At 43.3% G+C, this 17,329-nt stretch overlaps 1 protein-coding gene across 1 annotated transcript in view; it reads left to right on the top strand.

The window, feature by feature from the left end:
- The window catches only part of UBE3A (ubiquitin protein ligase E3A), a 64,443-nt gene extending 47,734 nt beyond the window's left edge, over positions 1-16,709 (top strand). The window contains exons 7-13 of the mRNA XM_053658843.1: positions 210-354; positions 2,579-2,784; positions 3,232-3,396; positions 4,576-4,731; positions 4,827-4,900; positions 13,803-13,946; positions 14,766-16,709. Coding sequence (XP_053514818.1) covers positions 210-354; positions 2,579-2,784; positions 3,232-3,396; positions 4,576-4,731; positions 4,827-4,900; positions 13,803-13,946; positions 14,766-14,886 — 1,011 coding nt within the window. The 3' untranslated portion in view covers positions 14,887-16,709. The remainder of the gene's footprint in view (positions 1-209; positions 355-2,578; positions 2,785-3,231; positions 3,397-4,575; positions 4,732-4,826; positions 4,901-13,802; positions 13,947-14,765) is intronic.
- The last annotated feature ends 620 nt before the right edge of the window (positions 16,710-17,329 follow it).

Raw genomic sequence — 17,329 nt, 5'->3', positions numbered from 1 at the left:
CATTGGAAGTTAGAAAGTAACCATTTTAATATTCTATGCCAGTTTCACTTCTGTCCTATTTTCCCTTATTTCAAACTAAGTCTTGGTCTTCACTGGGTTCAAACCAAAACTGGGAACTTTTACCTGCCCCCTTGGCCCACTCCCTGTCTTTATTTTGCTTCTCCCAACACTGGCAGTCATCTTCTCTTCACTGTCTTTTCACTCTCCAGCTAGAGATGATCGCCATGGAAAACCCTGCAGACTTGAAGAAACAGCTGTACGTGGAGTTCGAAGGAGAGCAAGGGGTTGATGAGGGAGGTGTTTCCAAAGAATTTTTCCAGCTGGTTGTGGAGGAAATCTTCAATCCAGATATTGGTAAGCACTTTATCGCTGTCTTTGTGCCTGCTTGTGAGGAACAGCATAAGGTGGTGTTGATGGGTGTTACAGAGGATCTCAGACACAGACTGAATTGGGGGGCTTCTGGGGCTAGTTTACCTCGCTTGCTTATTTAAGTTCTTGTTTAGATTAGTTAACTGCATATCCTAATAGGTTATATTCCTAGATAAATAAAATTTGTAGCACTGTAGAATGGAGCGTTTGGAGGGTTTCTTTGCTGTTCTTTGTCTAAAACATTGATCCAAATCACAGCCTCCCCTGTTATCTGTTCTAGACCAGGGGACCCAAGACATGAGGGGATGCCCACTGTCCCAACCTGGGGGTGGCCAACTGATGGCCCCCAATGGAGTCGTTTACCAGTTTCCTAGTTTTTGAACTCCAGGCCTTCCTCCTCCTTGCATCTGATAATCTTTGCCTCCCAGAAGAGTTTTGTTTGAGCACAGTTTGGGAAGTCTGGTCCACATGTTAAAGAGTTTGAATTTCTCTGAAGGGCAGAGCAAGCCTGGGTGGTGGGGCTGAATAATTCTGACTGGTCCCCTTTCTGCCATAAAACCCCTGGGTTTGCTCAGTTTGGAGAGTGAAGGCGGGACCCATGTAGGGACACGGTCCTGTGAAAGCCCTCCAGGTTGTGAAGGTGGGGCCCAGGGTCACACAGGTGATTTCCTGAACACTGTTGGTCCTCGGTTTGAGCTGGCTTCTGTTGTTGCTGGCACTCGGCCGTACCGTACACCTGTAAACGGGATCGGACACTTTGAGTTCCTAATTAATAGTTATTCTGAGACGATATAATGTGGCTGGTGTTAAATCAAAGTCAGAGGCTGTGTCATGTGCTCTGAGTGAACCAAGATACCCTTTTCTGAGACAGAAAATTAATTTATACTTCGTAAGTCTGGCAAACCAGGTTCTGATGTATCTAAGAGACATTAGCTGCAAAGTATATTTATATTATATGCGGAAATGCCTCTAGGAAAAAACGTATGTTGCACATTTGTACTTGATGGACGGTGATTTGAAGTGATGGTAGACAGATAACAAGAGAGTTTTAGAAGACCCATGCTCTGTATGTGTGATGGTTTTTTCTCCTGGAACCTGAAGAAAATATGTACACAGTAGAATCTCCTTGTACTTTCAGTTCTTCAGATGCAGAGAAGAGAGTTCACCTGTGTAATGTGTGGCTTTTGAGATGGAGAGCTTACATTTGTGAAGTTTTGTCTACTTTATTAATTAACTGTAATCATCTTCGGCTGATTTGGACCCTCTCAAAACCATATTTATAACTAAATGAAGCCATTAGTATTCCAGGTTCTGTTGTAATTTAGGACTATAAAAAGTTTAAATGTAAACTGAAATTCAAGTACCAATTGGATAATATTCAGAGTGTTATTTCACAAACACTAAATTGTATTAATTTACGGTCTTTTGACCAGGGGATTGTTTTAAAGTTCTGTTTATATTTAACTTAAACTGAATTAAAATGAACTATTGTAAAACTTTAAAAATCTTGTAATTGATTTATGGCTGTATAAATTTCTGCAGTTCTATTTGAAATACCGTCCCCCCCCTTTCAGATCTAAAACGATTTTTACCTAGTTTTCAAGTAGCAGCTAAACGTTTTAGTAAAATGAAAATGCCGTAAATTCAATGATGGGATGCAGTCCAGGCGTATCGAACGGATCTAAGTCTCTGCACATGGCACCATCGGACCTGGTTAGAAAGGTGCTGGAGACATTTCAGGGGCTCGTGCAAGTTTGAAAACATAGAACTTTCCCTTCAGGAAATTGGGAATTGTTTTTTTAAACAGTACATATGAATTAGACTGTTTTTATAAGTGGAACACTCTAAAGGTGTTTTGAAAGATGAAAATAATTATACTATTTTCCCGTGGTTTTTTTTTTTTTGCTTTTCCACCCTTTTAGTGGATGAAGTATGAATGCAGTTAACCATCATCTGTTATAATAGATCAGAGAACTGCAATTTCATAAACATTTTCTGAAACTTCTTAGAAAAATGCCACAGAAGTTGCTTATTACTTTGTTTCATTGGCTTCTTTAAAATATATACAGACCTACCTTTGCCACTCTGCCAGTTTTTAATCATGATATATTTGAACTTTGGTTTCTGAGTGGTAATAGAGAAAAAATTTGCGTGCATTATAAACTATATATTTGTAAGAGTAATTTATTTTCAAAATAATTTCTTACAGGTATGTTCACATACGATGAATCTACAAAACTGTTCTGGTTTAATCCATCCTCATTTGAAACTGAGGGCCAGTTCACTCTGATCGGCATAGTCCTGGGCCTGGCGATCTACAACAACTGCATACTGGACGTGCACTTCCCCATGGTCGTATACCGGAAGCTGATGGGGAAGAAAGGAACTTTCCGTGACTTGGGGGACTCTCACCCTGTAAGTCTTTTCAGTGGGATCCTTGCTACCCTTCACAACCTCAAAAGGGGAACTTTTGAATATATATCTCCGTGTACTGCTGTCAGCAAGCAGGTTTTAAATGTTTTTAAACTGTAATGAGAACATGTGAAATTTCGAGGATATATCAGAGTGTAGGGAGCTGGGTGGCTGCAGTTAGTGTCTGTCCCTCCCCCCTTGTCCTTCTGACCGAGACTCCAAGAGTACTGCTGTCTATCACTAAACCAGGGTGGGAGGGGTCCCTCACAGAGAGTGCACACCATCAGCGATGGAGCCTCAATTCCCATGTTGTCAACTCTCTGGAGGACAGGGGGTGGGACCTGTGTTTGAATTCTTAGGGTCCCACTCCCCCGACCCAGTGAGAGCACTATAAATGGTTGTATGTTGTGATTTTTGCGGTGACCCTGACTTTCCTTTCCTGGTTCTTAGGTTCTATACCAGAGCTTGAAAGACTTACTGGAGTATGAAGGGAACGTAGAAGACGATATGATGATCACTTTCCAGATATCGCAGACGGACCTCTTTGGTAACCCAATGATGTATGATCTGAAGGAAAATGGGGACAAAATTCCAATTACAAACGAAAACAGGAAGGTAGTAAATGTTTTATATCACTGTGTTTTTTGTCTGTAGATGAACATAATTTCAGAACATTATGGCATTTTTTGCCATGTATAATGAGCCTTTTTTTTAAATGCAAATTTTTCAGGAAGACATGGGTACTACTAATTCTGTATCCATATAAATGTTTTTAATTGTTTTATTTATGCTTTTGTATTAAAAGTGGTAACTCTAGAAAGCAATAATGATAATCTGTATGCAAAGTATTATGGAATACAATAGTTTGTTTTGTTTGCAAGTATAAATACATAATTGAATTTTAAAAACTAAAACGGAAAAGTTTGGGCTGAAAACATGGGTGTGCATATACACGGCACTGAATTACACATGGCAAAATACGGTATCTAATAATATGGTGTCTGACATAGTCTATGTGAAGACCCAAGAAAGCAAGTAACTTAAGTTCTTGAAAATGCTGCAGCCCCAGTTTCTAAATCTTGGAAATAAGCTGGCAGGACAGCATGCAGTGGGGCGCCAAGCCCCTTGTGGGGATGGGGGAGAGTGGGGTGGCTGTGTGTGGCTGTAATACCAAACAGTATTCTTGTCAGCAAACACGCAGTGGTGGTACCGAGTAGGCACACTGTGTGCACTCTTCTTTAAATCACATTTCTGTGTGGACTAGCAGAGTAAGCATCCAGAAACAAGGGAATAACCAGAATGTAGCAGGACCATTATGATAAATATATAATTAACCTTTAAAAATAGGTTTAGATTATTAGTTTTTGATAAAATACAAAGTATGTTTCCCTTCTGATTTGGTGTTAATAGTGTATATGTTGAGCTGGGTACAGTTGGCTGCTTCCCAAATACTGTAGAAGAGCAACCACAAGACTCCCTGGTTTGTGCAAAGTCAGCTCATCGCACCCTGCGTGGCTCTTGCATGTGTGTAGCTAGTGGAGGGGCCTCCAAGTGATGCTGTTGATGGGTTATTCATTTAATAAGCTGCCAAAATGGAAACACATGTATTAGGAAACATCCACCCTGTTTACAGCTTGATATTGGTATTGCAGACAGCCATGAAATTGTTGAAGGTATCTCCTTTGCATGTTTTTGCATGGCAAAATAAAAATATCATTAAAAACTCTGAACCCATTAGTTTGGTGTATTCCATTTGTGTAGTTCATAAGTTCTTTTGGTTAATGTTTTCTGCAGGAATTTGTCAATCTCTATTCTGACTACATTCTCAATAAATCAGTAGAAAAACAGTTCAAGGCGTTTCGGAGAGGTTTTCATATGGTGACTAATGAATCTCCCTTAAAGTACCTATTCAGACCAGAGGAAATTGAACTGCTCATATGTGGAAGCCGGGTAAGAAAGCGGTGCCTGCGAAAGCACCATGTACTGATGTGTTGTTTGTACTGGTGTAGCGGACGTGGCGCTAAGACATTTCTTTTCATTTGCAGAATCTAGATTTCCAAGCCCTAGAAGAAACTACGGAATATGATGGTGGCTACACCAGGGACTCTGTTCTGATCAGGTGACGCATTTAATTTTTTCTTAGTTACCATGTATTATATTGGTTTCAGGTGCATTGCCTCATGGTTAGATATTTCCATGACTTTGGAATGATTGCCAACCCAGGTCAGGTACCCCACTACCCCCATACGGAGTTACCAGAGTATGGACTATGTTCCTCTGCTATACTTTCCATCCCATGGGTGCTTTTTAACTGGAAACCTGTACTTCTTAGTTCCGTTCCTGTACTTGTCATTATTCACTGAGCATAATGCCTTGTAGGTTGGTCCATGTTGTTCCAGAGGTCCAATCTCATTCTTTTTTACGGCTGAGTAGTGTTTATTTTAAGTACCAGATCTCCTTTATCAATGGACACCCAGGCTACTTGTGACCTTGGCTGTTGTGACTATCACTGCTGAGTTGTGTATGTCCTTTTGAATATGTGTTTTTGTTCCACTGGATAAATGCCTGGAAGTAGAACAGTTGGGTCGTACGGCTGCTCGGTTTTTGATTACCCAAGAGGCCTCCACACTGGTTCCCACAGTGGCAGCACCACATTCCCCCCAACTGTGCTGGAGGATCCCTCACATTTGTTTGTTGTATTTTGGTCATAGCCATTCTGAAAGGTGGGCATTTGAAGTTCCTTGACGATTAGTGACTTTGAGCATCTTTTCATGTGTCTTGGCCCTCTGTATGTCCTCTCTGGAGAAATGTCTCTTTGGACTTTTAAATTGACTTGTTTTGGGATTGGGGCGGGGGGGAGGGGTTGCTGTTTAAACATATCAGTCTTGGTATGTTCTGGAAGTGGGGAACCCCTTGGCAAGGGACCACTCCTGTTCACCACAGGCTACTGCCCTGAGGCCCAAGGGTGTGCTGTGTTGTTTTATAGCAGGGTACGTTCTGTCCTGTCACTTATTTTGTAGGTTACCGGTATTTCTTCTTTGTAGCACAACTTGGTCATTTTTAGCAGCAGGCTTGAATGTGTACTCTGCTATGTACCTGAAGGTCCACAAGTGACAGTATCAGGGTGAAGATAATGCAGTGATGGGGAAATGGCACCTGACAGTCAATGACAGGGTCGCAGACGGTGAGCACGCTGCAGCGTCTCCGTGTTCCTGAGAAGAGTTGGCAAGATCTGGTGCTGTTTCTTACAAAGAAATGGTTTTCAAAATTAAGGTCTTAAAGTCATATGTGAGGCCTGATTTGAAGGACACACTTGTACGTAGTGTGTGGAATAACCAACGTAAGAGGTTCCCAATTGACCCCACGGTTAATGACATTCCAGGAAGTGTTTCAGACACAATGCAGCTTCTTAGTTTTGTCAACATAAGTATGAAAACATTAGTTAATTATCTACAGTTAGTAGGGAATTTGGAGACTTAGAATAGTGATTATAATAATCACAGGGTAGAAGTTCCCGGTATCTTGGTTTTGTATTTTACAATTTCATGTAATGTAATGAACAAAAGATTTTGAAACTCTAATAAACAGTATAACATCTAGTATTATGTAAAACCACTGACATACTTATTAAAATATCCTTAAGCTTATTATTTATTGAAAATGTGAAGTTTTAGAAGTAAAGCATTAATGAAAACTGAAAATGCTGCGTTGCAGGCACGTTTGCACACGTTTTCTAGCTGCTGATAAAGCAAGCCCCAAGTCCATGTTACACTTGATAACCAAGGTTATCTCTTCAAATGCCCTTCCCCACCTGCCTTTCTGGGCTGAGAGGCAGGGACTTCAATTTGTTAAAAGACTTGATCAGTTCAGATTTGAACCCTTGAACTTTGCAATGTTTATCTACTGGCCTTTCATTCTTAAATGAGTCCAACTTCTGGTTTGTTAGTTTATAAATGCATCAGTCACTCCTTTAATCTATGATCATGAGGAGTATCGATTTGTATTTTCTGGTCTACATTTATCAATTTCTGCTACCTTAAATATTTGATCAAATTCACCAGTGACACTTATCTGGTCCATCGAGGTTTCTTTGTGGGAAGGTTTGTGTTTGTGCTTTCACTTTTATTTTGGTACGAGCATAGAATTAGTAGATGTGGTTTTCAGTCATGGTTGGTCCTGTGGACTTGCACCCATTTGCCCACAATGGTGCACCCTCTCTCTGTCTAGCGTGGTGTCCGTCATGACACCGCTGGGGTCCAGCTTTTGGACTAGGCTCTGCTCTCCACAGCTCTAAACACACTTGCTCATTCCCCTCTGGCATGAGGTCCTGGGACCCAGTCAGGTGGTGGCAGTTGTTTTCCTGGCTGTGCGGGGGGCCGTGGGATGGCTGCCCATGACCAGTACAGGACACTCGGGTTGTTTCCAACTTCTGGCTGTTGGGGATGAAGCCTCTGCCAACATCCAGGTGCAACATGAACATACATTTCTGTGTGCAACTGTGTTCACTGTGGCCACCACCACAGACCTGCTACAGCCTCGCCCTCTGCATCCTTCCCTGTCCTTTGTGAGTCATGGTTTACTCCGATTTCATAGGTGGTCCTAGGCTTCTTACTAGACTTCCTGTGCAGCGGGCTTTTACTTTTGAAGAACTGATTTTTCTTAAAACTCCTGACCGAGCTTTAGGACCTGATCTTTTTCTACCTTATTGTTTCTACCTTTTGTCTGAATCCATTTTTACAGTTTTGTTACGATTCACTGTTTTGTCTATGGACGACCAGTTGTTTCTGTTCAATTTATTGAAATGGCCCTCCTGTTTTGTGTTTTACACTGAGTTGCACTGAGTTGTTTTTTGTGAGTTCCTCAAAAAATGGGGGGTATCCTTTTTTGGAGATCCTTTCTGAACTGTCCATGCCCGTCCAGTGACTGGTGTGCTGCCATTTGTCTTGTCATTGAAGCCAACCACTGTGTTTGTCATTGTGGGTCCTTGGAGAGTGTCAACCTCAGGCACCTCTATGGTTTTTTATGTACGTGACATAGTCATCTTGTGTGTGTCTGCGAAGACCCGTAACGGATTTTGAAAGAAATGACCACACTGAGGTCCAGTTGGGGAGAATGGACATTTTTTACCACATTGGTTCTTTCAGGCAAAATTCTCAATTGATTTAGCTCTTTGACCTTTTCTGTCAGTAGTTGCAAGTTTTTGGTGCACAGATTCCATACATGTGTCAGTTTATGCCTAAGAATGTTATATGCTGTAGTGACTATAAATGGTATTGTGTTTCTTTGGCTCCATTGTGCTCCACGGCTGAGGTGGGAGGTATAGCCCAGAGCATCTGCATCTGCGAGAGGGTTGTGACATTGGCACGACACCAAAATCACCTAGTGAGTTGTTTCTCAGAATGGGTCTTTGTCGTTGATTGACATGATCCTCCTGGAACCTGCAGAGCTGTTAGTAGGTTCTCCCCTGAAACTACCACCATCAATAGGCTTTTCCTCCATCTATGGATGTGACGACGATTTGTCTTTATCCATAGGGCGCACTACTTTAAGGGAGTTTCGGAACTGAAACAGACTTCCACCCGGTTGAATTTGACTTGATAAAGGGTTAATGATTGTTGTGTCCAAGTTCACAGAAGATACTGGTCTGTAGCTCTGTTGCTTTGTTGCTTTTTTCTCTGGTCTTGATCTGGTTTTACTGTTAGACTTAATCCTGGCGTCATGAAGTGAGTTGGGAAGTGTTTTGTGTTGAAATGGGGTGTTGGTAGACTTCTCCAATGAAACCATCAGGGCCTAGAGATGTTCTTTTTGGGGAGTTGTGAGTGGTGGTAGATGTGGTCATCTGAACAGCAGATGCACTGCATTCACATAGTCTAATTCAAGTGTGCAGAGCTTGCAATCTGGTTTCATCATTTCCATGTCTTTGGCCAACCTCCTTTTTTATTCTTGATAGTGGTTAATGTGTTTTCCCTGTTTCCTTGTCAGTCTTAACGAGAGCTTTGTGGAAATTATTGTATTAAAGAGCCAACTTTTTATTTCTCTATTCTTACCCTATTCTCAATTACATTGATTTCAGCTCTGTATTTTCTTCCTTTTGGTGCCCCCCCTTCAGTTTGAGAATAGAAACACCGATTATTGACTTTCGGCCTTTCTTCTTTTCCAGTGGAAGCTTTTAGTGCTTTAAATTTTGTTCTCTGCCCTATTTAGCTATATTCCAAATATTTTAATGTAGTGTTGTCATTTTCCTTCATATCTGTAATTTTCAATTTTGGTTTGCGGCTGTTGTGAAACAGGCTGCTGTGAACAGTCACGTGCTGTTTCTAGGTCAACGTGAATGTTCATTTCTCTTGCATCACTGCCAGGAGCACCTCATGGTTTGTTGTTGTTTTTAACCGTTGGGTTTGAGAGTTCTCTGGATATGCTACTTTATGTTTCGTCCACCGAATTATTTTTTCACAGTTGGTGAAAATCAGTAGTAGAGCACACTTTTGTAGGTGTGTTGCTTGTGTTTGTCTTTTTCATTTCCGTCATGTGTCGCACAGACATTTACAGCCATGTGCCCTGGTGGATTCATCGTAGAAGGACCCTGTTTGTGTCTCAACTCTGCTCTGCGTCTGATGAATATAAATGTTCCTGTTTGTTTTATTTTGTCTGTATGTTTCTTCATTTTTTTTTTTTTTACTTTCAACCTCTGGCTGGATTTAAAATCCAAACAGCACATAGTTGAGTCAGTGTATTTTTTAAAAATAGGCAGTCTCTCTCTGCCTTTTCACTGCCATGCTTAGACCATTTGCATTTATTGATGTGTTAGGCCTAAAGACTGCCATTTTATTTTTGTTTCTTTCCGCTTATGATTTGTTCCTTTTCTTTTGCCTTCTGTGGGTTACAAAGTCAGTGCTGTTTTGTGTGACCACACTTGTAGGTACTGGTGTGTCACACATGTGGAACTGGCACCAACACTGGGATGTGTGTGGAACTCTGGCTTCCACTTAGTTCGTGTTACTGTCCTAAACATTAATGCTGTTGTAATTTCCTTGTCAGTTATCAGAGACATTTCCAAAACTCATAAGGAGAATGCTGCTCATTTCTGCTCTTCCTAGTCTTTGCTCCTTTTTAAATTGTCAGCCTTCAAAGGCGCATTTACTAATGACACATTCTTTGCATTTTCCTTCGTCTGAGGATGACTATTTTGCCTCCATTCCGCAAGAAGCATTTCACTTACCATCTTTACGTGGATTTCTCTTTTGTGCCTCCCCCCCCCAGGCTTGTGTTCCACATGTGCCTGAGACATTTTTTTCCCCCGACTGTTTCTGTTGAGATTTTTAACCTATTTCATCTCCACTTTGTTGAGTTGGCCCATAGCGGTTCCCAGTTTTCCCACTTCCACGGAAGTGTCTACGCTGTGAAACACTCTAATGTGTAATCATAGAATCATATCTCATTCATGGACGTTTTGGGAGACTCGGGGACCATTCGCATTTTTCTGCAGGCGGCTGTCCAGTGAGGCACCAGGTGCACTTCTTGGGGATTGTGGGTGCACGGCGGTGGCGGAGGGGGCTCCGCAGTCCCTGACAGTTACTTGAGTTGTGAAATGGTGGGCTTTTCCCCTGGGGGCCCCAATGGGCAGGGAGGCACCCCAGCCAGACTTGGCCACAGAGCCTCAGGCGAGGACGGCTTTGTTTCTTCTTAAAGAGAAGACAAAAATGTTAAAATTCAACATTTTTGTCTTCTCTTTCTTTGGTGTTCTCACGGGGCTTAACTTGACTGGTGGTTCTAGTTTCCCTTTTTTGTACTAGATGTGATTTTTTTCTTTCTTTTACTTCCAATTACTGCCTAGTTTTATTACAACTCATAGAACTGTTCTGTCACCTCCTTTTGAGTTTGAACACAAATGGATCAAAGTGAAGTTTTCCGTCCTTGCAGGAGGGAGCAGATTCAGGAGGGCTGTGCGTTTGTTTTGGAACAATTATTAAAAACTTAATTGGTGTTTTACGTTTTTATTTGCTTTTATTATCCTTGATCTTGTCTGTTTGGACATTACCTCAGAAGTTCCTTCTCAGTTTGGTGTGTGCTTTGAGGTGAATTTGGTGCTCCAGAGTTTTAAGGGCTTAGACTCCCTTGTATTTTTGGATCCTATGCAACTTCTCCCACACTGCTGGTGCTCTGCAGCTGCTGATCAGCAGTCATGAAGCTCCACCCTTGTGTCGCTGCAAGGTCTCTGAGCTCCTGGTGGGGTTTCCTGTCTGTGTGCTGTTAGGGTTTGGGGGGATTGTAAGTCTTATCTTCCCATCCTGCTTGTTCTTTTTCATGGAAGCAAAATGAACATTACACCATCACCTGCCTTTTATCCCCAGACTTTGGCGCCTAGTAAGATACCCTTACCTGAGAAGGGGGAAAAATGATGATTTCGAAATGAAAATAGTTTTCTTGTGGTAATTCTATATCCATATTTTAAAGCAATTTTAGAGTATGCAATTAATATAATTTTAACACTGGCAATTGAAGTTGACTTTTTACTTTTTTGCCCTGTTTTCTGAGTATTATGATGAGCTCGTGGGTTTTGTATATTTAATGTTTCAATCTTAGACTGTTAAACTTTGAGGTGTTCTTCTTTTAAGAAAATTATTGGGGACTGGCATTTATAAGTATGAGGTATACGGCCTTTGCAATTAAATGATTTTGCTTGCAGGTATATTTCTCAACGTGTCAGAGCTAGTGCGACATTTCCCTACAATGCCAGGAACCAAGGCAGAGCTGTCTCCCCTTTCTTTCATTTGGCTGCACACTTAATGCTCATGGCCACAGCAGTCAGTCCCACGGTTTTGCTGGTAGAAGCAGTTAATCATCCTACGTAAGGATTACTCCTCACACACGTGCGGGACGGCATCAACACACTGCTGAAGGTGGGACCGGTGCATCTTGTAGTAGTTGTGTTGGAAACCATCGTGCTCCACACAGAAAATGCACCATTTGCACTCCCACCAGCAGCAAGAAAGAGCACTCTTTATCTGAACTTTCTCAATGATAAATTTGGGTGTTTGCCTGCCAGCTGAGAAATATTCTTCTCTCCTCTGATTTGTGTTTTCCTCGTTGTGAATGAGGGTGCCATCTTTTCTTGTGCCTGGAGCTGTGTGTAGTTGTTACCATCTTTTCATTTTGCTGCCATTACCGGTCATTTTCTTGGCAAGTTAAAGTGCTAACATCCCTACGTTTGCACGTATTATGTTCTCCCCTGTCGTTTGTCTGCCAAGTGCACTGATATTTTTAATTTATTGTGCTTTGGTCTCTGTCCTGGTAGAAACTTCACTTACATTTCTTCTCCTTTGAGGACTTTTAAATATTCTCCTTTGAGGATTTTTAAATATTCTCCTTTTCCTCTGCCTAAGTTTTGTATCTTTATAAGAAATAGTGTTGCGTTTTTCCCTTGTGGGATTTTAGGGTTATGGTTTCCCTTTCTTCATGAGATTTTTTCAGGTGTAGTTTTTTTTAGCAGTATCTTTATTTGGATTCTGGACCTGCTGTTAGCTCTCCTGGGGGCTCTCCGTGGTCTCCCTCTGACAGGGGTCTGTCCCTCTTCCATGGCTGTTGTCATGGTTTTGTCTTCAACAGTGTGTTCTGTGGCCCAGCGTGTTGGCTTTTTGGTTCTGCCTTGTGGAACAAGGGCCATTTTCATAGGCTGCTTCCATCCCTTCCAGGCGTGGCACCTTCCTGATGCTGCCATTTCTGTCTTGGGGAGCTTCCGAGGGTCTCCCTTTCATCCAGCCCGTGGTCTTTGCTCTCCTTCGGAGTGCACATGGGCTGTGGCGTTCACACGGCAGCTCCCACGTCACCTGGGGTTTCCTGCTCTTTTTGCTGCTTTTCACCCAGGCCTGTGTTCAAGGTGATTTCATCAGATTTTCTCTGTTGCGATATGCATAGGATTTAGGGGTGCAATCGAGTTGATAGCACTTTTATGTGGAAACACATAAGATCCTTTCGTCATGTTGACTTGCCTGAATAGTCACATTGTAAATTCAGAATTTTAACCCTTACACAAAGCAATTTTTTCCAGTTAAGTGTTTCATTATATAAGCCAGCATTAGTAACCCCAGGATTTTACGTTTTCATTTACTAAAAAGCGCTGAATGAACAGTTCATTAACAGCGTGGCCAGACTGGTCAGAGGCCAGTTTGGTCCACTGCCCTCAGGGTCTGGCTGGTGCCCTGCAGCACGAGGGACTGACTGCCACTGGGACGGAGGGCTCCTGGTTACGGTGGACACACTGCCTGCCAGACCCCCAAAGAAAGGTGCTGTGCCAAAGTGTGGGTGGTATGGCTTTTGCTCTGTCCTACCTAAGGAGAGGAGCTGCAGGTCCAAGGTCCTGTGCTTGTACCTATACTGCTTTCTCAAGGACACTGACGTCTGCAGGAACAGAGCTCGTCTGAGTGGTCAGCATAGAGTGGCCAGCGGGGCCAGAAATCAGCAGCGCATGCCAACGCAGCCCCGTCTGGTAATAGGAACACAGGCTGCGGCAGAAGCGCTGTGGTCATGGGCGTGGGAAATCTACACCAGGGTTCTTGAGTTTTTCAAATTAGTACCTGAATCACTCTTCCACCAATTAAACATTAAAAATGTTCCTATTTTTTAGTTTTTTTCCCTAGTATCTTTTACTGAGCTTCTCATTTGTTTTTGAAGTATAACAAGGGCTGATAGAGCCTGCTGTCAATCACCAAGGCTTTGGGGGAGGGGAGACATCAGAGCAGCCCCGCCCCCTGAGTCTTTCCTTCCAGTTACTTCTAGTGCATGGGATTTGCTTGTCATTCTTTGCTGATGATATGCCCGCATTTACAGCATTATTTGCTCTTGTTGGACACTTAGGGTTCCTGGTTTTTACGGTTGAACTTAAGGAAAGTGCTTTAAATGTGTGGATGTATAATTTCTAGACCACATCTTGAGTGTTCCCGATGCTAACTTCCAAGTTTGTCCTAACACGGACCAGAAAGCCACATTCGTTTTACAATCTGTGTCCTGTCTTCCCTCCCCAGGGAGTTCTGGGAAATTGTGCACTCATTCACTGATGAGCAGAAGAGACTGTTCCTGCAATTCACGACCGGAACCGACCGAGCGCCTGTCGGCGGCCTGGGGAAGCTGAAGATGATCATAGCCAAAAATGGCCCGGACACAGAACGGTAATTGCCCAGTTGTGCCTGCGTACGGCAAAGCTGGCACCTGCAAGCACATATGTGCCCTGTCCAGTAGCTCCTGAGCTTCAGTGCAGACACGGTTGTGCTGTTGAGGACTTTTTTTTTAAAATGCTGGCCTCACTACACATTACAAGTACTGCAGTGCTCACTTGATTTGCATTTCTGCCCATTGGTGTGAAGCCAGCAGAATTTTGAATTGAAAGCCATACTGTGTAATGTTTAGAATGGTTAACTGAGGCTCAAGAGATTATCCAGCACGGGATTGTCACTATTGGTGTCATAGTCCTGGTTAATCAAGGGCTCTCTGTGTGGCACGAGTTAACCTTTTTGGTGAGTAAAGACCCTACATAAGTAGGATCCGAGTTCCTGGTTCCCACGTGCAGAAACATTCCTGTTCCTTTCCAGCCAGTGCTAATGTGAGGTTATTTATACTTGTATGACATCATTCACACACAGGCATGTTATCTAGTATGTATTAGAGAACACATGAACACCAGGTAAACAAGTTTCAATAGTGTCTCCACCTTAAAGCAAGTGACTTACCTTCCCAGGGACTTCGGCTACCACAGTGTGGGCAACAAAACCCACCCTGCAGCTGCACTGAGAGGAGCTTGTGTCTGGAGCTGCAAGGGCCTCCACCAGGCTCAGTAGATGCAGGGCGCTCCCCTTTCCACGAGCTGTGAAGGACACAGACAGACAGACTGGGGTTGGGCAGTCATGCTGTAGCAGCAGGAAGTTGACAAGCTGCACTATGGCACAGACTGCCTGCCCATGACTAATCTATTCTCCCCTCTCTCTGTTTAGGTTACCTACATCTCATACTTGTTTTAATGTTCTTTTACTGCCGGAATATTCCAGCAAAGAAAAACTCAAAGAAAGATTGTTGAAGGCCATCACTTACGCCAAAGGATTTGGCATGCTGTAAAGAAAAAGAAAAAAGGAAACCAGTGAAAGGAAAAAGAAATTTTCGATTTTAACGTGTATCCTAGAAGGGATGAGGCTGAGGGTGGAGCCCAGGGCGCAGGCTGTGAGGTAGCGGACCACCGAGTCATCGTGTCCGCGCTCCCTTCCTTGCCGGGGCTCTGGGGGCTGGGACAGCACAGTCAGCTACTTCTATGAACAAAGCCTTTATTATTATTATTTTTGTGTGTGAAAGTGTTACTTATCCTTTCACTTGTATGTACAGAGAGGTTTTTCTGAATATTTATTTTAATGGTTAAATCACTTTTGCTTGTGTTTATTACTGCTTGAGGTTGAGCCTTTTTGAGTACTGAAAGACACCCACCAACCAAACTACCCCCCTAAGGAGGGGCGTGCCCACCCGTGGGCCATGCAGCCAACCTTCGAGTGAGTACGTGCTCTGCCTCGTCCCTGTAGCCAACTCAAATCAGGAATTGTATTTTTTTTAAAAACAATTTGCTTTTGAAACTTGAAGTCTTGAAAACAGTGTGATGCATTTGCTGCTGTTCTAGTCCCCAAAGAGTTTTCTGTGCAAAATCTTGAAATCAATAAAGACGGAAGGGAGACTCGGAATGTTACCTGCAGCCCTCAGAGCTCTGCTTTAGTCCCCGCACCACAGAGTCCAGCCACTCGTGCCACCGTGTCGTCCTCGTGCGTCCACAGTGACCTGCTTTGTAGCCAGTCATCTTTCCTAGTAGGTGAAGGACAGGGCTTGTTTTTGTTCTCGTTGTGTTCTCGTCGTCGTCGTCATTTGAGTTTACTGGGGAAAAGTGCATTTGGCCAAAAGAAATGATGAGTCGAGCCTGTTGCAAGAACGTTAGGAAGTCTGTTGTTTTTAAACTCGAAGCATGTGAAAGTGCACTTAAAATAAATTTTGATCAATTACTTATTACCTGCATTTAAATAGACAATCCAAAGTCTTCCCTCCGTGTCGGCATCCTCTTGTGTCCCAGCCTGCGTGGCCCATGAGGGAAGGATGGCCCTAATGGGGGATTGCAGCCGAGTTGTGCAGCCGGCGCGGCTGGGAGCGAGCTGCTCCTCTAAGTCCTAGTCCCCCCGTGTGCCCCAAAGATTAAATTTGACTCCAAAACTTAAGTGTTAAATACTACTTTCACGTACTGTGGTGAAGTACAAATAGGCTTAAATTATTGGACATCGAGAAGTAAGTAGCTTCCCCTTTCTAGTCTTCTGTGTGTATGATGTCGATTTCTTTTACTGCAATATAAAATAAAAGGATTATGTATTTTTAACTAAGGAGAGACATATGATATATCCTTTCACTACAAGCTACAGCTGCTATGCTGAGCTTGTGCCTTGTTTTAAGCAGAACGACAGGTTGACTGTTCGGAACTGGCAGGGCAGTGCAGCTTTCAAACCACGGGCGGGAGAAGACGTGTCTCCCATCCTTTTAACCTGTTAGCAATGAACGAGGACGGCGCGCCACCACCGCGGCTCACTGGAACGGAAGACAGTGCGGGCTGGCCTCAGCCCCATGCGGTGTGAACCCCGCCAGATGCAAGGGCTCCTCCTGCTGCTGCGTCCCCCCGAGGGCCTCTCTTCGTGTGCCATGAAAGGGAGACGAGAGATCACCGGGGGCGTTTTATATAATAAACAAGTAAAGAAACCCGTGCTCTTCAGTTCTCACGTTTTATCATCACTATACTATTGACGTTCTACAGCTGTAATAACGTATCTGTATGGAATTTTTTGAATGGTAATTGAGTATAGGTTATCAGATATAGACTAGGCTTTTAACAAACAGTTCAAAATAAACTACCCTTAAAAATATTTTGAGAGAAAAAGTTATTGATGATCCAGACGACCTGCTCCCCCTTGCTTAGATGTGAGTGATGGGCCTACCAGTGCTGCCCCCCCCCCCCATGCTGCCTTGAGCTGTATGGAACTCAGGGAGGATGAGAACAGTAGACATTGTCAGCACAGCAGGTTCTCCCTCCTGTACCCCTGGCACGTTTTCAAAGGGCTTTTTTGCACAGAAACTCTTTTGCACAGGGTGGGGTGTACGTACGGTGCACACAGCAGTTAATAATCTAAAGAAGCAACTGTGTGTCTGGCCCACTCACGGCCGCAAACCCACTGTGGCCCACCCTGTGTGCTGGCTTTCTGGGAGTCTGCCTATGGTCGCCAGGCTGCTCTGTGAAGGCAGTGAGCCCTGACCCGAAATAACTGCTTTTGCGAAGACACCACTTTGCTCTCGTGTTTTTCACTATTGCAGACAATTTCAAACATTCGCTGGTGGACTCACTTCCCCATTGGCACACATACCCCATTTAAACTTGGGCAACATCACTTCCTCTTACCTTAAGAATCCCACTGGGCTGGCTTGTAGGCTTCTCTGAGGGGCTTTCTCAAGAACTCCACAGAAGCTGTCAGAGGAGAAGCGGCTTCCA

The sequence above is a fragment of the Artibeus jamaicensis genome, unplaced genomic scaffold (assembly GCF_021234435.1).
Source record: "Artibeus jamaicensis isolate MK-2021 breed Jamaican fruit bat unplaced genomic scaffold, CSHL_Jam_final scaffold_612, whole genome shotgun sequence".
Taxonomy (NCBI): domain Eukaryota; kingdom Metazoa; phylum Chordata; class Mammalia; order Chiroptera; family Phyllostomidae; genus Artibeus; species Artibeus jamaicensis.
This window is presented reverse-complemented; position numbering and strand designations above follow the sequence as displayed.